Below are 23,013 nucleotides of genomic sequence, written 5' to 3' on the forward strand. Positions count from 1 at the left end.
CGCTGGCAGACGACTGCCTGGAATAGAGTTACGCTAAATTTAGATTTTAAAGCCCGCTTTTGGAGGTAAATCAAAACTCTGATTCTTGGGAAATTGTATATTATGGTCTCTGGTGGTCGCTATAGTATACAGAACTCGTAGCATCTTATTTTTCATTTATTTCCAACAAAGAATTTCAATATTTTTTCATACACTTTACACTATATTGTTCATTCCTAAATTGAGATAAGCTTTACTTGTAACGAGGAAGGGCTTTATCTCTGCTGGGAAATAACCTGTATTAGGAAAGGACTTCATCTCCACTAGAAAATAAGAAAATATCCAGCAATAATAGTATGGAGAATTGAATCTGTCATTTCAAGATAAATATTTATGAAACTTGGATTCCTGGCAGTCTTGACCTTGGTAACAAAGGAATTTCTGTTTTATTACTTAAAAAAAACTTGATTAAAACATAATTTCTGAAAATACTTTAATTTGAAATTTGTTTGAAAATGTTTAATGACAGATGAATGTGTTAATTGATAATATCATCAAGTTTAAAATATTTTGCTCAAATTGAATGATGCCAACAGATCTTGTTTATACTGGACAATCAATAATAAATGGTAAGATTTAGCAGATGGTAATCAATAATAAACAGTAAGATTTAGCAGATGCTTATACTGGACAATCAATAATAAACGGTAAGATTTAGTAGATGCTAATCAATAATAAACTAAGATTTAGCAGATGCTAGCAGATCTTGTTTATACTGGACAATCAATAATAAATGGTAAGATTTAGCATATGCTAATCAATAATAAACAGTAAGATTTAGCAGATGCTTTAAGAGGAACTCTTCTTTGTGCAATTTTTTCCTTCCGAAATACATTGTACATATTTTGTGAGTGATACATGACATCTTAATTTTTTCATTTAATTTGAGGTGGTTCTCAGAAAAAAAGGAATGAAAATTAACATTAATTCTAGTGGGATTATATAAAAAAATATATATATATATATTTTTTTTTTTCTGAATGAAATAATATGTTTCTTTTAATTTTAATTAAAAGTACCTATGTACCAAAATATCAGAAAAGGTCATGGTATTTGGAGTTGCCTAGCTTCAGCATTTTTCCATAGACGGATGATTTCTGAATTGTACAAAATCCCAGTAGAACAGTTTGCACTCAGCCAGGTTCCCAGCCAATTTTATTTTTATTTATTATTATTATTATTTTTTTTTATTATTATTTTTTTTTTTATTATTATTATTATTTTTTTTTTTTCTCCAAAGAACTATCTTGGTCAGAAAGGATCAAGTGTCACTCAGTCGCATGGACGTCAGTTGCGCTTAAAGGAGGTGGGAAGCGTTGCATGGCTACCCCACTAGGGCTCTAAGTTGTGCCAGAGCAGATGCAGCGAGACGAAAACTTGGCTGCATGCGAGCAAAAGGTGCTCCTCGCAATGGCCATTAACTAACACATTTCTATTCAATTTGAAAATCGCTTTAAAGTTGCATCAAACGTAAGGACCATATAAGGTGGCAGCATACTAGGCTAGCATGCTACTTGCTTTGCAATTTTGTTTGGTTTTGGTTACAGTATTCTAAACGTCTAGGAACATCTCCGTAATGTGTCTAACATATAGGTTTAGCATCTTTTGATATGTCATTTACTTTATCATATGATGTAATTGGACATTTGGAAATTTGAAAAACAAAAAGATTGTAACCGAAGTTGTTCTGCTCTGATGAATTAACAAAAGCGAGTAACATGCTAGTGAGAAATGCCTAGCATGCCACCACCTTTACGTTGTTCTTGCATTTGAGATCTTGCTTGTGAGTCCATAGTGCCTTGTTTTGTAGTTGATTAACCCATTAAACTCCGATGACAAGATGTCTTGTCATCGGAGTTTAATGGATTAAAGGAAGAAGAGAGGTGAGAGGCGGAGTTTTCCGTATGTTGCCTCGCCTTGTCTAAAACCTTTTATGGACTCAGTAATAGGTGGGTTTGACTACCTTGCACTTTTCTCTGTCACTTCTGGTGCCCTGTTTGTTTCCCTTCCTCATTGTGCCGTTTCGCTTCCCTCCTGCTTGGATCTGCTTTATATTTCGTATGTTGTGACCCATATTAACCACTTCAGTTCGACTCAATTTCTCACAAGCAGTATCAGCTGCCATATGAATGATGCATCACACCACTCGTGTTATAAAATGTAAAGTCACTGCTGCATTACTCATTCTCTTTTACTCCAAGTAATAAACACAGAAAATGTGATCAAGCCAGTTTACAGAATTCAAGGGTTATTTATTACAGCTACAAAATAAATATAATCAAGACGCCGATAATGGCATCCTAGTATACCCACTTATAGCTCATGACGCCTACGTAGAAGTCATCGTACTGAAGCAGTTAAACAAGGGAAAGGCTGAATTGTGTATCGTTTTGACGAGTTGGACCGTAACCATTTTGGAACGATAACGACCATGTAGGCGTCATGAGCTGCGAATTGGTACACGAGGACTCCACTGTTGGCATCTTGATTATATATAGTTTTTTGCAGTTGTACGTGAGCTACCCCTGGATTCTATTAACTGGTTTGATCACGTTTTCTGCATTTATTACTACTCGGAGTAAAAGATAACAAGTAATACAGCAGTGACTTTATATTCCATAATACGAGTAGTGTGGTGCAGTGTACATATGGCAACCAAGTCTGTGTGCGAGAGTTTGACTCATACTGAAGTGGTTAAGAATTATGTTTGGACATAGTAGAGGTTAAATTTTCTGTAGGACTTATAAGTTTAAATATTTCAAGAAATGGCCGATGTATACACACGTCTTCACCTAACGTGAGAACTAAGAAAAGCAGGATGGGTCAGAAAAAGAAATTATTTTATTTTCAATTAAAAAGAAAAAAAATTGCTAAAGTAGTGGTTTTTAGGCCTTATGATAATTGTTCAACTCTGAAAAACTTTAATATATACAACATAGGAAAAGAAAATATTTTAAAAAGAAAAACTGCTAAAGTATACTTTGTTATATACAACATAGGAAAAGAAAATATTTTAAATTATAAAGAAAAAATTGCTATAGTAGTGGTGTTTAGACCTTATGATAATCGTTTATGTATTGTACCTAATTGGTCCAATTCTGGGAAACTCTTATTATGTACAATGTACGAGACATTGTGTAATGTCACAGACTACTCTCCAAGAGTCAGTCCAAAGGAATTTTTGAAAGTGACAGTGGTATTCTTAAAAAAGAAAAAGAAAAAAATCCTTTCATATATCTTGTATAAATCCTCGGAAGGGATTTTTTTTTTCTTTCTTTCTTTAAGAATACCACCATAAGAATCTTAAGGTGGTGTTCTTAAAAAAATCTTTCCTTATGTAAATCCTAATACTTGGAAGGAAAAGAATTTTTATTTTTATTTATTTATTTTATTTATAGAATACCACTGTAAGACTTTAACCCCTTCAGTATGGGCCAAAATCTCACGGGCAGCATTAGCTGCCGGATGTGCAATGTTGCGTTGTAGTACTCGTATTATAAAAAATAAAGTTACCGCTGTATTGATCGTACTCTTTCACCCGTGAATTTTGATAAACAGAAAATTCGATGAAGCCAGTTTACAGAGTATGGGGGTCACACAGGTACAACTACAATATATATAATCAAGACGCTGACATCGGCATCCTCATGACGCCTACATAGGCGTCATCGTATCGAAGGGGTTAATGTCATATGCACTTACTACAGACTCGCTCATGTACAGTCTCACACCATCTCTGCTTCTCTTTCTTGACTTAAGCTTTTGACATGTTAAAACTTCCTTCCCCGTACCAAGAATAAACTTAATTTCTCTATCCGAAATGTAAGATTTTGCAAGTAGAATTGTATTAAAATACAACTCGGAAAGTACAACATAGACACGTTTCTGAGTTCGGAAAACAGGATTTTTAATTGTTGCTTAGTTAACGCTTAGAATAGGAACACTTTCTGAGTTCAGAAAACAGGATTTTTGGTTGTTGCGTAGTTAATGCTTAGAATAGGAACGCTTTCTGATTTTGAGAAACAGTTTTTTTTTTTTTTTTTTGGTGTTGCTTAGTTAATGCTTAGAATAAGAACCACGGCTTATGCTGCTTAAGCTTTTGCATTTGTGATGTTCGCAAGAGTTCATCTTGTTAGCTTTGAGTGTGGTGGCATGGTTGATTAATACAAATTAGTTCTTCATTATTTGCAACACAAAAACTTGGAAATCTAGAATATTCAGGATGCTAGAAGCACATTCTATTTTTTTTTTTTTTTTTTTTTTTTTATACAGATTACTGGTTCTCTCCCAGGATCCTTGTAGCAGTTTTTAACAAACAGATAATTTTCAGTACTAGTACTCTGTATAATAGATAAAAAATCACCAATATTCAGAAATTAAACCTGTAGAAAATATATCGGAATATGATAAAAAAAAATTCTGTTATATCTAGATTTTCAAAAATATATCACAGTATGAAGAAAATTGTATCTAGAATTTTCTAAATCAGAATTTTTTGTTCCAAGTGTGTGATGTTTCCTTTTTTCTAGAAATTCAAAATAGAAGTCTTTTATATCCATATATAGATTTTTTTTTTTTACCTGGCTCTGAATTTGGCACTTATGCCAAGCCATGAGGAAGTCTATTTAAAAGTCGAGAGGCACAAGTTGTACAAATGATGGTGATTTGGGCAGATGTATATATATATATATATATATATATATTTCTAGAAATTCAAAATAGAAAAATGTTCTACCCATTTCTAGAATTTTCACTCTGAATTTGGCACTTATGCCAAGCCGTGAGGAAGTCTATTTTCAAGCCGAAAGGCGCAAGTTGTACGAGCAATGGTTATTTGAGAAGTTTAATGCAGTGTTTAGCAAATGGGTGTTCAACTGAACATCATGTGGATTGCCAGCTTTTTGTCCGAGCTTCACAGACCAAGTCCGTAAGCCACATTGGCTCCATACATATCCGTTACGTAATCTCATAATTTTTTTAGTAGAGTTACCCGGTGCAGTAGAAATATACAGGAATACCACACTATATGACCATGTGCTGTAACGTAGGTAAAACAAATGTTGGGTGCATATATGTGAAAGACCCCATGAGGAGGCAAAAATTGAGGTGGAAGGGGATTGACAGGGTCCATGAACACAACCCTTCCCCCCCCTATTTACATACACGGAAAACCCACCTCGATTTACAAATTTTTGCATTGTGACCAGCCAGCTGGGAACACAACTCGGTTGTATAGTGAGGTATTCCTGTACTAGTGAGAGTGTATGTGAACGTATTTACTTAACTGAAGTGTACAGGAAAGGAGCAATACTTTTGTAGTCCTGTCTCTTTCTCTCCAGTTTATCATACGTAATTTCATATTCATGTATGATGTGTGTGATTCACCATGGTCTTTGGATCACGTGTTGGACTCATGATCGACAGCTATTTCCCTCCCGGAAGAGAGCTCAGAGTTCGTATATGACCGATCTGTGGGTGCTGTGACCTTACACGCACACACACACCCAACTCCCTGCCCACGAGAGTTGGAGTGACAACTCGCAGTACAGCAATACTAAATTATTTCAGCCCTGGGCGGGATTCGAACCCGTACTGCCGTAGTGGCGGCTGCAGATGCTACCACTGCACCATGCGTGTATTTACCTAGTTGTATTTTACGGAAAGGGGAGCTACACTCGTGTGTGTGTGTGTGTGTGTGTGTGGATGTGTGCACGTGTGCGTAATATACTGCATTGGAAGATCCTGTCCCAGTACATCTCCCTTTGTCCCAAAGGTACCGAGATGGGACGAGTGGCGAATGGGTGTTTATTTACGTACAGTGCTGTGGTGTGCTTCGACTTGGCCATCCCCCAGAAGGCATTATTGCACTGGGCTAATTTTCCTTCAACTTGCAATTCATCGGCAATACCGCCCACCCCCAGTATATCGGATTCCTTCCCGAAAGCTGTAAATCTGCTCCAACTGTTGGAGCAGATTTACAGCTTTCGGGAAGGAATCCGATATACTGGAGGTGGGCGGTATTGCCGATGAATTGCAAGTTGAAGGAAAATTAGCCCAAATTTTCCTCCAACTGTTGGAGCAGATTTACAGCTTTCGGAAAGGAATCCGATATACTGGAGGTGGGCGGTATTGCCGATAAATTGCAAGTTGAAGGAAAATTAGCCCAGTGCAATAATGCCTTTACATGGATGGGGGGGAAAGGGGCCTGTGTGTGTGTGTGTGTGAGATTCACCATGGTCTTGGATCCCGTGCTGGACTCGTGATAGACAGTAACTTGAATGAGAGCTCAGAGCTCTTATATGACCAATCTGTGGGTAATGCTGTGACCTTACATGCACACACACCCCAAACTCCCTGCCCATGAGAGTTGAGTAATGACCTGCAGCACAGCGATACTGAAAGTATTTCAGCCCTGGGCAGGATTCGAACCCGGACTGCCATAGTGACAGTCAAGGACTCTACCAACTGTGCCACTGAGGTGTGTGTGTGTGCACATGTGTGTATTTATTTACCTAGTTGTAGTTTACAGGAAGGGGAGCTATGCTCATGGTGACCCGTTTTTGTATCTCGCAAGATAAAGTTTGCTCTTAAATTCTTGTATGGTGTGTGTGTGTGTGTGTGTGTGAGTAGTTTTGTATGAATTAGAACATTTGTAATAATAATACTTATTAGCAAAGCAATGAAGAACTTGACCATATTGTACATAAGTAGAAATGTTGGTTGTTTTCGGTGTTGTATTCTACGGTTTTTGTTGTAAGAAATGTAGTTTTTGGTGTTGTATTATACATTTTTTCTGTCGCTTGAACTAGCACTAATGCTTCTGCTCTAAAACCTAATATTGATAATGGCAAAATAAATTGTGTTAGACTAGTTACAATTTAATAATGCTCACATTATGTGTAGTAGAAATAGTTTATGTTGAACAAAATTCAGAGGGGTTGGGTATAGATTAACTATGGGAATGTTTTAAGGATATTATTGTATTATTTCATGGAGACAATTTTTATATAATTCTTGCTAACTGTTGGGAGGGTGGGGTGCATGGAAAATTGTAATAATCTTGAATTGAACTCGGTTCTTAGTAGAGTAACCCAAATTATAGCCAACTCATCCTTGAATAGTCCTTAATTGTTAATTATGGCTGATTCATCAACAAAACTTCTGCAAAATTCAAAATGAGTCCCATGAATAAGTCGCCTGTGTGACGTGTCCTTATGTCGCTTTCGATTCGGTCAGGTATCATGGATAATAGCGACCTCATGCCGGCCTTTTACCGCGACGAAGCCAACAAGCTCTTCAGGACCTTCTACCCCATTGAGATTGACCCGACCATGTCGGAGGAGGAGAAGATTCCTCACATGATCAAATGGTATGAAAGCATACATGCACTCATCTCCAAGTGCCGAGTGAGTAAGGACTCCATCAAACACATGGTCGCGTCCAGCAGCACAAGGCTTAGGTATGTATTTATTTACCCATTTATCTGTTTATATGTTATCTGTCTAGGGAGTGGGTGAGGGATGAGGGAGTATGTGTGAATGATGTTTTGATGCCTCCTGAAGGGATTTCTCCTTGTCTTCTCCTTTCCTGTATGAGGGGACAGAGAGGGGGATCGCCAATTACATGAAGTGGGTGTGCTGTGTCTTGCTGCATTACTTCTGACCTAAGGCAGTGGGCAAGATGCAGGGATGACTTGTCATCCAGGAGGAGCTAAGAAAAGAGGGAGGGAGCGGTGGTGGATGGGAGTGGAGTATGTGGAGATGAAATGGGTGGGAGTGGAATTATCCCATTTGACTTTTGTTACCTCCCTTGTAAGGGGGAAAAAGCTGTTGGTACATGTATATTCGTATCCATCTAGGATGCTCGCTGGCCATGCAGGTTAGTGTTGCTTCTTGCAATGGAGGTTGAAGTGGCGGCAGTTCGAACAAAGCCGCCAACGAGTTGGCTCAGGAGCACGGTTCGTTAACCCATTCAACTCCGATGACAAGATGTCTTGTCATTTGGTCAAATAAAACAAAAAATCATAAAACACCAAAATGTTTGATCAAACACCAGAAAAATATGACGTCATATTTTTCTGGTGTTTGATCAAACATTTTGGTGTTTTATGATTTTTTGTTTTATTTGACCAAATGACAAGACATCTTGTCATCGGAGTTGAATGGGTTAAATTCGATGCCACAAGGTCTTCTGTAAGCGGCACCATCCTAGCCACCTGATAGAGGAAGTTTGTGACTTTAAACTAAATCAATCAGTCATGTCTAGCCATCTTGCATCTTGTTTTCCAAATCTCAAAATACCTTTGGGCCATAATTTGAAAAGCTAAATGACAATTTGGTAGAAAACAAACATGTACGAATACTAAACTTGTTGAAGTGATCTGCGGAAAGGAGAATGGGAAGACAAGGGAAAATATCAAATGACGGATAAATGAAAGGTCGGCACTTGTAGAAATATTATTTGAATGAAAAATATTCCATTACAGAAAAAAAAAACGTGTCCTCTAGCTCACGGCTGACAAGATGCTGACGTCACACATGGCGTTGGTACGCACAATTGGTGGGAATATGAATCCATTAGGAGAAACCCGATAGATGGGTTTATACCGAGGTACATACATATACAAAGAGCTTTTTCCCCCCCCCTTACTAGGGAGGTATCCAAAGAACAAAGGCATAGAAACCACTCCCACCTATTCCATCCCCTACATATTCTGCTCTCCTCCCTCTTACCTTGGCACCTCCTGGATGATGGGTCATCCCTGCATCTTGTCCACTGTACATATTTACATAGTGTTACAAATACAATATATAATATTGTAATCACAATTGAGTAGTTCCTGTCATCCACAAGGAGCTAACATGGAAAAAGGTGGTGGAGGAGAGCAAAATGGGTGGGAATAGGCTACCTCCGTTATAAGGGGGAAAAAGCTTTTGGTATATAGATACATAGTTCCCAGGGAAATCTAGAATACTATAAGCAGTCTTCTAGTTATTAGAATTCCCAACGTTTGACAAGAATACTCGTAGGTCCAGTGTGGATTGAGCGTAATTCTCATCTCCCCCAGGGATGGCACAGAAGGGATGATGCAGGTGCTAAACGAGAAGGGCGTCCCGGTCCTTGTCTTCTCAGCGGGCATGGGCGACATTCTGGAACACGTTCTCATGCGATTCGGCGTGTACACGCCCAACGTCAAGGTCGTCTCCAACTACTTCAAGTACAATGAGGAGGTAAGGGTGTGAACTAGAGAGAGTGGGTGTGGACGGCATAAGGTGGAGTGCATATGATGCGTGGTATGTGGACTCGATTTTGTTCACACGTATTCTCCTCTGGCAGGGTTACATGGTCGGTTTCCAGGGCGACCTAATCCACATGTTCAACAAGAATGAGAACGCCATCCATTCATCCGACTACTTCAGTCAGCTCACCTCTCGATCTAACATCATCTTGATGGGCGATTCGTTGGGCGACATCAACATGGCCGTTGGAGTGCCACAGCCCCACAATATTCTCAGGATCGGCTTCCTCAACGACAAGGTGAGGAAAGACGGGGATGACGAAAGATTCTCTTAGAATTTACAGTGGATTCTCTCGGAGGTTACATTGTGAGTTTTGTCTTGCAGGTGGAAGAGCGAATGGAGTCGTTCATGCAGGGATACGACATCATCCTCATCAACGACCAGACCATGGACGTCGCCAGTACAATCGTCAACATGTTGGCATGAGCAGGGAGCACCCTTGTGTCAATACCTAACCAATGTCAACAAGAACACAATCGTCACCTTGGCTCTTCCAATTGTGGGTGTTCCTCATTCCAGTTGTTTTTTTGCATGGTTTGGATACATTGGCTCCGCAACATAATTTTTTTTTTTTTTTTTTTTTTTTTTAGATTTAACCTTACTCTTGTAATGTTCGGGACCATCAAAGAAATGTTACGAGTCACTGATTTAATCGTTAGGTGGTTTATCTACATGGGGCCCAAGCCTGACAAGAGTTAGCAGCCATGGAACTTTAGAAAATGTAAGATCTAAGTTCTTGTAGGCATTCTAACAACCCCAGCGACTGAAATTAGTCGTATCTTAGAGTTCTCAGACCCTACACAGTTCATCAGTCAGGTGGACTTTGCTATTGGCTGCTATACTACCAATCGCAAAAGTATTGATACATGTTTATTTTCTGTCTACACTTGACAAACTGCCAACATTTTTGGTGCCTTTTTTTTCTGTTGTGCCGTATACGGTCATGCTTGATTTATGTACATTTATGCAACCTGTAGTACATGCCTCGTATATATTTTTCCCCTTGTAATTGAGAAATGTATAATGATTACACAAATTGATTTAATGCAGTAGCAATGTGGGGTTGTGCCAATTTGTAGTAAGTCCAAAATACATCAAATGTCTTTGGTAGAATCATGGATGAAATTATTGCCCAGCATGCCTAGTACACCTAAACAGTGTCATCGGTTTGGTTGTGATGCAAAGTAGGAAAGGTCGACGGTGAAAAATAGTTGGCAAAAATACATTGTACCTTCGAGTTGTCGGTATTAATATTAGTTTTTTTTCCTTATGAAAATAAACTGCAAGATTTTGATAATAATTTAAAGAAGGGAACCCCTTAAAAAAAATTGTTACAATTGTTTTTCTGCATAACGTGAAATATGTCCATCTACCTAACTCAAGAAATTATAGATTTATTTGCCTCAATACAAATATGAGGATACACATAAGCCTAAGATATACTAACTCGAGAAATGTATTTATTCGTCTCGAAACGAATGAAAGTAAACGAGTGTGAGGGACTACCTAAGCATCAAATATACTCTACTACCTAAATCAACAAATAATAGACTTATTACGCCTAAATCGTATGAAAGTAAACAGCAGAGAGGAGCGAGTGTTTTAAATGATCAGTACCTTTCTCATGCAGTGAATGTCTTTCCTTGTCTGTTATTGAATTGACGCGTTCCTCTGTTGGGGCAATTTACCCTAATAGCCTGCTCCAAGTACCCGTTCAAGCGACTCTGGTAATGGTCGTATTGCCACCACTGCCACCTTCAGGTAGATGAAGTCTTTGTTCGCTTATGGGAGAAGTCTTTGTTAGCTTACAGGAGAGGAGGGCAGTACATCCCAGCTGTTCATTCCGTAATGCAGTACCGCGTCCAAGCATACGAATGGAAGACGGTAGTGAATCATGTTGAAAGGCTTCATGAATATATGTACAATAAACATGTAACAATTACTATTGTTTCTTTGTCCCTGTGTTGGTTACCTTAGGTTTTGGGGAGGCTTGCATGTACTCGTCTCCCACATAAAAAAAAAAAAGAAAGAAAAAAATTATGTACTGCTATGAACCAAGATAAGAGGGAGGAAAGGGGGTGGATAGGAGTGGGGTATGTGGTGATGGAATGGGTGGGGGTGGATTTTATGTTTTCGTTTTTTGGCTACCTCCCTTGTAAAAGGGGAAAAGCCGTAGGTATATGTGCATGTGTACCATTACAACAGATCCAAGCTGAGGAATGGATTAACTGATGATTTTTCTTTTTACTTGATCCATCACGAGAAGTAGTGACCTGGTAGAATTGAGCATCAGTAGTAGGAAAAGACAAAAATCTTAACATTTTCTGGATTTTATTTCTAAACCATCACCGATTATTCAACTATAAACATTTGGAAGTCACCAATGAATAAAATACATTATTCAAAATGACAGCTGCGACTGGAACTTGTTGTTATGTGCAGTAGCTTGCACGGTAGAAATGACGAACCCGCAGATCCCTGACACCCAGGACTCGAAACCTGCCACTGTTCCCGTTAAATTCGGGGACGGAGCATGCTAGGACCTCCTGCCACGGAGCAGCTGTATTGACATTCTCCTCTTGATTCTGAAAAATTAACAAATTACAAAATCAGTACATGTATAGACATCAGGAATTCATACTTTGGGTTCCATGAAGAATTGTCAACCCATGAGATCCCACTTGAAGAATTTTCACCCCATTACTCCGAATATTAACAGTGGAATAAAGGTTAGGTTGAATGAGAGAATCCAAAGTATGGGATCACACAAAGAATTGTCACCAGACTACGATAGGGTGACAATTCTTCATGTGGGCCAACCTGGGTTTACGATTCTTTGATTGTATAAGCGTGACCCTCATTCAACCTAATCTAATCTTTATTCCACTGTTAATATTCGGCATACTGGGGTGACAATTCTTCAGGTGGGATCTCATGGGGTGACAATACTTTATGTGGGCGTTCTGGGGTGATTCTTCATGTAACCCAAAGTATGAATTCTGGGTTTACGATTCTTCAGTTGTATACTCTGCATAAAGTATTGTCACCCCATGAGATCCCACCTGAAGAATTGTCACCCCAGTATGCCGAATATTAACAGTGGAATAAAGATTAGATTAGGTTGAATGAGGGTCACGCTTATACAATCGAAGAATCGTAAACCCAGGTTGGCCCACATGAAGAATTGTCACCCCAGTATGCCAGATATTAACAGTGGAATAAAGATTAGATTAGGTTGAATGAGGGTCATGCTTATACAATCGAAGAATCGTAAACCCAGGTTGGCCCACATGAAGAATTGTCACCCTATCGTAGTCTGGTGACAATTCTTTGTGTGATCCCATACTTTGGATTCTCTGCATGAGGGTGGATCGCTGATTTAATGAAGTGGCCCTGCTGTGAATGTGCCATGTCTTGCGACACTGCTTCTGACCCAGGGCAGTGAGCGAGATGCAGGGATGACCTGTCATCCAGGAGGTGCCAAGAGGGTGGAGGGGAGTGGATTATGTTGGGGATGAAATGGGTAGGAGTGGTTTCTATGCCTTTGTCTTTTGGCTACCTCCCTTGTAAGGGGGACAAAAGACTTTGGTATATGTATGTATAAAGAAGCCACAGGAATATGCAGGTTATACATACATACATATACCAAGGCTTTTTCCCCCTTACATGGGAGGTAGCCAAAAAGGAAAAGGCATAAAATCATTCCCACCCATTCCATCCCTGAATACACTCCACACCCTCCCTCTTATCTTAGCACTTCCTGGATGACAGGTCATCCCTGCACCTTGTCCACTGCCCTGGGTCAGAAGCAGCGTCGCAAGAAACAGCACATCCACAGCAAGGCTGCTTTATTAAATCGGCGACCCCCCCTCTCCGTCCCCCCATGCATAAAAGGAGAAGACGGGGAGAAATTCCTTCAGGCTGCTTCAAATTTTGCTCACACATACTACCTCACACCCCATCCCCCCGCCCATTCCACCTCATGCATCACATCATCATCCATATACAACCATTCTTCATTCACCCGTCTTCTGTCCTCTCCCGTCCTTCCTCAACAGACATTCCCCTCTTCCCCAAAGTCCCCTTCACCCCATCCATCCACCTCATCCTAGGATGTCCCCTCATGTTCACTACCTCCACAGCTGCATTCCATACCTCTTTTACTAGTCTTTCTTCACTTATTCTTTCCTTGTGTCCAAACCATCCGAATACTCTTTCATCAATCCTATCTCTCGACTCCCTCTCCACCCCTGTTCTCCTCCTCACCTCCTCATTTCTCACTCTATCTAGCCTATTAACCCCCACCATACTTCTCAGACACCTCATCTCAAACACATTCAAACTCCTCCTCTCTCATGTTCCATGTTTCTGCTCCATACAGTGCTGTTGGCACAATCACTCCTTCATTCAATCTTAGCATCCATTCCCAAATGTCTATTCCTCATTACACTTTTTAATCCACCAAGGAATTTACTCGCTTCTCTCAATCTACATTCTACCTCCACCTTTTCCTGCCACATTTGCACCCAAGTATCTTAAAACTATCCACTTCCTCCAGTGGCTCTCCCTTAATGCTCACTTCCAGTCTGCTGCCACTTTCACCCCTTGTACATCTCATCACCTTTTACCCACATTTATCTTCAACTTTCTTCTATCACACACTCTCCCAAACTCTGTCACCAACTTCCTCAATCCCTCCTCCGATCCTGCCACAAGCGCACTGTCGTCCGGAAACAACTACTGGCTCACCTCCCACTTTTCTCCATTTTCTTTAACCATCTCCAATCCCTGACCCACTACCCTTGCATTTACCTCTTGCACTACCCCATCCATGTATAAGTTGAACAGCCAGGGTGACATAACGCATCCTTGACGAAGTCCCACCTTTACCTCGAACCACTCGCTCTCCATTTCTAATCCTGACACAAGCTCTACTACACTCATAAACTCTTGACAGCTCCTAGAAGCTTTCCTCCTATCCCATATATCCGCAAAACCTCCCACAGTGCCTTTCTGTCTACCCTGTCTTAAGCCTTTTCCAGGTCCATAAAGGCCCAAAAAACATACTTCCCTTTTCCTATAGCTTTCTCACATATCTGTCTTACCACAAAGATCTGATCTACTCAACCTCTACCCGTCCTAAATCCACTGTTCCTCACCAGTTACTCCCTCTGTTCCTCTCCTAATCCTCTCAATCAAGATCCTCCCATAAGCCTTTCCAACTACACTTAACATGCTAATCCCTCTGAATCTACTACATTCACACTTGTCTCCTTTTCCCTTGTAAAGTGGAACTATACAGGCACTCCTCCAGTCCTCTGGCACTCTACCCTCTCTCCAGCAAACATTAAATAACCTCACCAGCCAGTCCATCACTGTACCTCCTTTTTTTTTTTAGACATTCTGCATGGCATCCATCCAAACCAGGTGCCTTACCTGCTTTCATCATCTTAACAACTGCCTTCACTTCATCCTTCCTTATTTCTCCTCCATTTTCCTCACTCATCATGGTCATTTTCTTAGCATTTCCCACTGCAGCTATCTTTCCCTCCCTATCTTCCTTCACATTTAGCAACTCCCTAAAATATTCTGCCCATCTTCCCCTTACTGCCTTCTCTTCCATTATCATCTCTCCATCTGCACCTTTTACCTTTTCTTCTCTACTTGATTCGCCTCCTCTTCCTCTCTTAATTTCTTTCCAAAACATCTTTTTATTACTTTCAAAATTTCCTCATACTCTTACCCCATTTCACATCTGCTCTCTTCTTTGCCTCCTTTACCTTTGGCTTTACTTTTCTTTTCTTTGTACCTCTCATATGACTCCCTCGTCCTATTTTATCTGTAAAAGCTCGCTTCTTCTCTTCTACAACCTTCTTTTTTTCCTCATCCCACCATTCACTACCCTTCCTTTTATTTCCTCCTGTCCTTCTTGTCCCACACACCATCTTTGCACACTTTGTGACTCCCTCCTTGAACCATCCCCATTCCTCCTCCACACCTAGCTCTACTCTATCCTTCACTCCCTCCCACTCCTTCAGCTTCTTGTACTCCTTTCCATTTAAAGAGTTCATTCTTAAGTACCTCCCTACCTTTTGTCCCTTTCCTCTTCCTCCATCTATCCTTCACTCTTAACTTACCCTCCACCGAAAAATGATCTGATATTCCCCCACCCTCTCCCCTTAGCACATGTACCTCTTTACCACTACATAGTCCATTAATGCTCTATCTACCACCCTTCCCTCCACCACCCTCTCCCATGTGTACTTATGCTTGACTTTATTCCGAAACACTGTATTTGCTATCATCAACTCTCTAGACACATTTCCACCATCAACTCTCCACTACGATTCTCTCCTCCAGTCGCTCTCCCTTCATGCTCACTTCCAGTCTGCTGCCACTTTCACCCCTTGTGCATCTCATCACCTTACTTTTACCCATTTATCTTCAGCTTTCTTCTTTCACACACTCCCAAACTCTGTCAACTTCCTCAATCCCTCCTCCGATCCTGCCACAAGTGCAGTGTCGTCCGCAAACAACAGCTGGCTCAACGTATCATAATCCCTTCCCCCCCCCTATACAGGGGCCAGGTCAAAGGTACATACCCTTGATGACCCTTGCTACCCTCTCCTCTTAGCTCCTCTTGGATGTAGGGTCATCCCTGTATCCTGCCCACTACCCAGAGGGTCAGAAGCAATGCAGCAAGACCCAGCACATCCATATCGTATACACTGGGGAGAAAAAGGGGACTATACATTTATTATTTTTTTCCCCTTATATGATCAAGGATAGCTTTCTTCTCTCCTTAATCGGGGTACAAAGGCTATGGGTAACTGAACCTCTTGCATACGATGACGCCTACGTCACAAGCCGCGAGTGGATACAAAGGTGGCAGCGTCAACTTCCTAATTACAGTAAAACCCCGATTATCCGAAACGAAAGGGGGGAAGCCTCTTTCGGATAAGCCGATTTTTCGGATAATCCAGATTTATCAGAAATATATTTCGTGTTGACATACTTTGTGTGTGTGTGTGTGTGTCCTGTGCCTTCCCCCCCCCTCTCTCTCCATCAGTCTCAAGTTGTGGATGGAACACAATTTTTTTTTCGTGTTGATGTACATACCTTATACGTAACAGAGAACAATAATTATTCCATACATATATCTTCCACTATCCTGACGAACACAATAAAGCAACTCCGCCACTCCCCGCCTCCGTCACCATCACTCCACAACCCTTCCACTCCCCACCTCCTGGTGGTGGAGTCAGAAGGAAGGGTCGTCCATTGCTCCATCTTCACTGTCCAAATCAAAGGTAGACAAGGAGGATGAGGCACTTGATGAAGGGCGAGAAGACTGGGTGGACGAAGAAACGAGGTGATAGAAGTCTGTTTGGTGCAAGACAGCTGTTTCTCGATGACGTCACTCAGTGCTGCTCGCATCATCGGGTACAGTTGATTGCTATTTCAAATGTCCCTGGGTCGCTGGTTAACCCATTCAACTCCGATGACAAGATGTCTTGTCATTTGGTCAAATAAAACAAAAAATCATAAAACACCAAAATGTTTGATCAAACACCAGAAAAATATGACGTCAGTCCTCGCTTCGCTGCGAGCGAAGCGAGGACCGACGTCATATTTTTCTGGTGTTTGATCAAACATTTTGGTGTTTTATGATTTTTTGTTTTATTTGACCAAATGACAAGACATCTTGTCATCGGAGTTGAATGGGTTAAGAAACTGAAGCACTCCTTCGATGTGGGACCGGACTGTTGCCAAAGACATGGAAGGATCAGATGGATCATCGTCGTCGTTGTCATCATCATCGTTGTCATGGCCGTGCATCACTTCCTCAGCTATTTCTTTGGTTGATTGGAGAGCGTAACCTGGGTCCCCCAGCACAGGTAGAACGCGACTGCCCAGTGTGAACTCTGTGACGCGACTGCCGCCGACGATGTAAACAATGAAACCAAACAAACACACGCTACGCTAAACAAAGTAGTACGCTTAAAACGTATTCATTTTAACTGTTCTTATCAATTCTAAATGTGTTAATATAGAACATATGTAGTTATTTTTATTTATTTTCATGTTTTTGATGTTTTATAACGTTTTAGTATAGAAAAAAAATTAATTGCATTATCCAAATCAATTTCGGATAATCCCGTTTTTCGGATAATCCGCTTTCGGATAATCGGGGTTTTACTGTATATTTATTTTGTAGTTGTAGCTGAGAGGACAATCTGGAGAAGTGTGCTGGCCCGACTGACAGGCTGTAAGCCTACCTGGGAGCAGAAGTAAGAAGTAAGAAGCTGAGTGACCCCTGTATTCTGTGAACAGGCTAGATCACTTTTTCTGTGACATTATACTTATTCAGGGTGAAAGAGAACAAATATAACAAACGTTATATTTTGTAATGCAAATACTGTGAAGCACCATCATACATCAGGCAACTTGATGTGTGCACGAATATTTGACTCGTATTGAAGAGATTAAAGTTGCCCAATAAACAATCCTCAACGTAGTACAAAGGTTGAAATAAACTTACCAGCACCAGCCACGTATGAAGGTGACACATCAAACCGCCATATCCATTTTTATCTTTGGGTGCGGGCTATATCCGCTGAGCTCGAAGTCTTCCATTGTAAAGTCGTCTATGCAGTCGACTTTACGCTTGATGTGTAGCGTGGGGAAGGCCCTCGGCGTTCTCTCCAGCTGGACTTCGAGTGCTTGCTTGTGGTTGCTGTAGACGTGCGCATCTCCGAGCGTGTGGACAAAGTCCCCTGGCTGGTTAGAATAAAAGAAACTTCATGACGCAAAACTCACAGAAGAACTTTAACCGCTTAACCCATTCAAATCCGATGACAATATTCTTGTCATTTGGTCAAATAAAACAAAAAATCATAAAACACCAAAATGTTTGATCAAACACCAGAAAAATATGACGTCAGTAGTCCTCCTCGCTTCGCTCGCTCGCGCGAAGCGAGGACGACTACTGACGTCATATTTTTCTGGTGTTTGATCAAACATTTTGTTGTTTTATTATGATTTTTTGTTTTATTTGACCAAATGACAAGACATCTTGTCATCGGAGTTGAATGGGTTAACACCACATTTGAGACACAGATGCCACACAACGATTAACTCAATTATCTCATACATATGTTCATTGATGTCTTGTTCTTTTGAAGTGGTTTTAAACACAAAGGAAGAACAAACAACAGCAGGCCTACTGGCCCTAACGAGGCTGTTTGTGTTAACTAAACTACAGAGAACCTCTACTTACGATTGCCTAAACATACGAATTTTCCAACATACGATGTGAAATTCGATCTAATATTTGACTCTACACCCGAAGTAATTTCCAACATACGAAGTCGTCGAAGTTTCACATATACAGGAGTCACTCAAATAACGCGGGGGTTAGGTTCCTGAAATTACCATGTATGACCAAATCCGCGTATGCTGACATTCCATATTAAATACCGAGAACCGTATGTGTGTGTGCGCGTGTGTGTGTGCGTGTATGAGTTTGTGCGTATATACATGTGTGTGTATGTGGCGTATATGCATGTGTGTGTATGTGGCGTATATACATATGAGCGTATGTGGTGTATACACGTGTGTGTGTGTGTGTATGTGTGTGCGTGTATGTGTCTGTGTTCACATGTGCAAGTAAGCATGTAAGTGCGTGTGTCTGTGTTCACATGTACAAGTAAGCATGTAAGTGCGTGTGTCTGTGTTCACATGTACAAGTAAGCATGTAAGTGCGTGTGTCTGTGTTCACATGTACAAGTAAGCATGTAAGTGCGTGTGTCTGTGTTCACATGTACAAGTAAGCATGTAAGTGCGTGTGTCTGTGTTCACATGTACGTGCGTGTGTCTGTGTTCGTATTTGTGTGCACACGCACGCGGATTCGCAACATACACTGGTTGTCTAACACGTGTGTAAGCGTGTATACGTCTGTTTTTGATCTCCCAAACCACCACGACAAGCGCAGTCATTATCAGACTTATTAGTTGTGTTCCAAACGAAAGAAACATTACACCTCAACAAGTTAGGGCGGTAGAATTTCACGATACACGGCGTGTATCGTGAAATTCTACCGCCCTAACTTGTTGAGGTGTAATGTTTCTTTCGTTTGGAACACAACTAATAAGTCTGATAATGACTGCGCTTGTCGTGGTGGTTTGGGAGATCAAAAACAGACGTATACACGCTTACACACGTGTTAGACAACCAGTGTATGTTGCGAATCCGCGTGCGTGTGCACACAAATACGAACACAGACACACGCACGTACATAAACACTTGGAGGTTGGCACGCGACCGCAGGCAGCCACCCAAGGCTCCCCTCGCCCCACGTCTTGTTTGAGGATCGAATGTATGTGGTAAAATAGAAAGCAGTCACCACAAATTAGTGCTGGGCAAATACCGCTAATCTCAGTACCGGAATTACCGGTAAACAACAATGCCGTTACCGGAATTACCGGTATTTTACCGGTAAAAGACTCGTGATGTAGTAGTCGCCTTTATGACTTAAATCTTTAAACAAAGTCCATCCTACTATGGTGTGTAGTCACAACCCCATTGCATATTCTGTATATTGAAATAAAGTCAGAATTTCGATAGCCAGTTCTATTTTGTTTACGATATTGTGTTTATGGAGATATCTGGCAACTCTTCCCACCAATCGGAAGCAAGCTATGATTCTAAACAGTAAACACATGATATTGAATTTTATAGATATCAGTGCGTTATCAAAGTTAGAGGTAAGCGTGCCGCCTATCCACAGTATCCAGCCTCCCAGTTTAAATGTCTCTCCTGAAAAATCAATGTTTTTGTCCTTTAGTAAGCTATATGTCTGGTTCTATTTTACATATTATTTTGATTGTTGTCATTGTAAAGGGAAAAAGTCATACTTTAATTGGTGCTACTATAGTATGCTATCTACAGCGCAAGTGAGTGAATGGAGGGTGTCTGAGGGTGGGTGTGGTGTATAAACTTTTGTCCGCCTCTGCATGCATGGGTTCATGTTTGGAGGGTGCATGTGGGAGTGGTAGTTTTGTTAATACACACATACACATATAATGAGCTTTGACTAATTTGTAATGTTTTATTAAAAACCAACCTAAACTGACTAATTTGTAATAGATGTTTTCCTAAAAACTGTTTTTAATGCTCCCTTGTTTTAATACTTATTTCATACAAATTAGCCCAGCACGTGATCCAAAGACCAAGGATATATTAGATTTCATTGTCAGCATGTTTTTTTTATTTATTTCCTCAATTATCTTTTCTTACAAATTAGTTCATATTCTTATTTAGAAAGAGAAGCATATTGGCATTTTCATCACTTAAGCATATGTATATATACATATATATATATATTATATATATACATATACGAGTCTTCGTTTGGCGACACGCGGAATTTTTCGATGAAACTTTCAAATATAATTTCGTATGCTGATCACAGAAATAACATTAATTCTATTGAGAAATTAACAAAAATGCCGAAAAAAACCGTTTTAATGGTAAAAAAAAATTACCGAGGCCTTAGCGGTACATACTTGCTTAATGGTAAAAGTTTAACCGGTAAAATTAGCGGTACAGTGGGCCCGTCAGTACCGTCACTCAGTACCACCAAGCCGAGACGTGCTTACCGCTCTCTTGAGTGTTATGGTATAGCTTATCGGTTAACGGAGCCTTAACGGTAGCAGAATTTTTTCCGGTAAGCTACCGTCAAGGTTGTTACCGATAAAACCCGTAACTACCGGTAGCTGCCCACCACTACCGTCAGTACCGTCACTCAGTACCACCAAGCCGAGACGTGCTTACCGCTCTCCGAGTGTTATGGTATAGCTTATCGGTTAACGGAGCCTTAACGGTAGCAGAATTTTTGCCGGTAAGCTACCGTTAAGGTTGTTACCGACAAAACCGGTAACTTTACCGGTAGCAGCCCACCACTACCACAAATGTTTGCGATATTGCCGCGTGTGTGCGTATGTGTGCCCGACTCGGCGTGAATTTTAAAACGGTTCTCTACATTTGAGATGGTTTAAATATAAACTCTCGTGTGACGGCACTCAGTTCACAGCTCTCCTTCTCATCGCGTGGATGTCCTTGTTGCGATCGTAAATCACAGGGCTTAATACCTTCCTTTTTCACATTTCCTTTTTTATGTTATCATCATGGGTCCCATGAAGGCTAGTGCGAGTGGTAGCAGAGGTGAAAAAAGGAAGAAAGTAATGCTTTCCTTAGAAAGCAAAGCAAGAAATCAGAAAAGCATGACAGCGGTGCTCATATAAGTGATCTGGCCAATCAATATGGCCGATCTCTTAAGGTAAAGTGACAATAAAAACCCCTTTTTATTGATCATTTCCTTATAAATTATTTGTTTACATCTCTCTTATATATAGTAGTGCATTTGTTTTGTTGCTATGTGTAGTTATCAGCGGCGGCGCCAAGGGGGGACTTGGGGGGGCTAAATGAAATGAGCAAATTGAAAATTTAAAACACTCATTAAAATAATTCTATTAACCCATTCACCTCGGATGACATGATGTGGTGTCAAGGGATGGTTGGACACAAAATCAGCTGACATCAAAACATGCCATGAGTGAATTGGATCACTACCTCCATGGCATCAAGGGGGAGATAAACATCGTACCTCAGGTGGCATGATATCATGCGCACGATGAGTGGCATGTGTTTTTAACATCGTATATACTTGTTTTTGTGTTGTTTTTTCCAAATAGACGGTACTTGATACTTACATGGGATTAGTTTATAATTATGACGTAATACTGACGTAATAATGACGTAATGACTACGTCACCCTCCTGTGGTGTATGGTTAGACATAAATTTCTCCAATTGATACCAAATGATACTTTTACAGGATTAGTCGATAATTGTGATGTAATTATGACAATAATGACGTAAGCCTCGCGGGCAACCTCCTGTGGTGAGGAGGGAGGGGGAGGAGGGAGAGGGGGAGGAGGGAGAGGGGGAGGAGGGAGAGGAGGAGGAGGGAGAGGAGGAGGAGGGAAAGAGAGATGAGGAGAGGCGGAGGAGGAGGGAGAGGAAGAGAAGGGGGAATGGGAGGAGGATTGGGGAAGGGAAAAGAAGAGGAGGAGGAAGGGAGAGGAGGAGGAGAGAGGGAGAAGATGCCAACTGATACTTTCCCGGGATTAGTCGATAATTATGATGTAATTATGACGAAAGCGGGTGGGCAGTCTCCTGTGGTGCATAATTACGCTGGATTGGCTGCTCAGGTCAGAGTCACGGGTTCACTGACCTTGCCCATTATAAGTAAATTTCTTCAATTGATGCCAACTGATACTTTCCCGGGATTAGTCGATAATTATGATGTAATTATGACGGAAGCCGGGTGGGCAGTCTCATGTGGTGCATAATTACGCTGGATTGGCTGCTCAGCGCAGAGTCACGGGTTCATTGACCTCGCCCATTATGACGAAAATAATTGATGACATTTCATCTCGTGATTTGTGGTTTGCACCTGCCGGCTTTGACCTAATTGGACCAAATTCAACAATGATTGTGATTGGGGGACAAGGACACGTAGAGTCCCCTTATTGGCCAGCAATATCTATAAAAGGTCGGTCAAGGCCTCCTTCCAGCATTAGGAACCGGTCAAGACTGAAGATGACATCTG

General features: G+C 40.8%; 3 protein-coding genes across 17 annotated transcripts in view; 2 read left to right on the plus strand and 1 right to left on the minus strand.

Annotated features, from left to right (window-relative positions):
* Positions 1–11,280, plus strand: part of cN-IIIB (cytosolic 5'-nucleotidase IIIB) — a 32,085-nt gene extending 20,805 nt beyond the window's left edge. For all 7 annotated transcript variants that reach the window (XM_076195882.1, XM_076195881.1, XM_076195880.1 and 4 more), the window contains 4 exons: positions 7,276–7,498; positions 9,107–9,269; positions 9,376–9,576; positions 9,663–11,280. In XM_076195882.1, the coding sequence (XP_076051997.1) occupies positions 7,276–7,498; positions 9,107–9,269; positions 9,376–9,576; positions 9,663–9,764 (689 nt within the window). In that variant the 3' untranslated portion in view covers positions 9,765–11,280. The remainder of the gene's footprint in view (positions 1–7,275; positions 7,499–9,106; positions 9,270–9,375; positions 9,577–9,662) is intronic.
* A 359-nt stretch (positions 11,281–11,639) lies between these two features.
* Positions 11,640–23,013, minus strand: part of Ts (Thymidylate synthase) — a 94,243-nt gene continuing 82,869 nt past the window's right edge. For all 6 annotated transcript variants that reach the window (XM_076195891.1, XM_076195892.1, XM_076195890.1 and 3 more), the window contains 2 exons: positions 17,881–18,119; positions 11,640–11,923 (listed from right to left, as the gene is read on the minus strand). In XM_076195891.1, the coding sequence (XP_076052006.1) occupies positions 17,910–18,119 (210 nt within the window). In that variant the 3' untranslated portion in view covers positions 11,640–11,923; positions 17,881–17,909. The remainder of the gene's footprint in view (positions 11,924–17,880; positions 18,120–23,013) is intronic.
* LOC143031706 (uncharacterized) overlaps positions 19,434–23,013 on the plus strand; it is a 93,486-nt gene continuing 89,906 nt past the window's right edge. For all 4 annotated transcript variants that reach the window (XR_012967022.1, XR_012967021.1, XR_012967023.1 and 1 more), the window contains exon 1: positions 19,434–21,679. Coding sequence is in view for 1 of the 4 variants with exons in the window: in XM_076195895.1 (XP_076052010.1) it covers positions 21,663–21,679 (17 nt within the window). In the remaining 3 variants the exon portion in view is untranslated. The remainder of the gene's footprint in view (positions 21,680–23,013) is intronic.

The sequence above is a fragment of the Oratosquilla oratoria genome, chromosome 12 (assembly GCF_046742065.1).
Source record: "Oratosquilla oratoria isolate Oo_2021 chromosome 12, ASM4674206v1, whole genome shotgun sequence".
In the NCBI taxonomy this organism is placed as follows: domain Eukaryota; kingdom Metazoa; phylum Arthropoda; class Malacostraca; order Stomatopoda; family Squillidae; genus Oratosquilla; species Oratosquilla oratoria.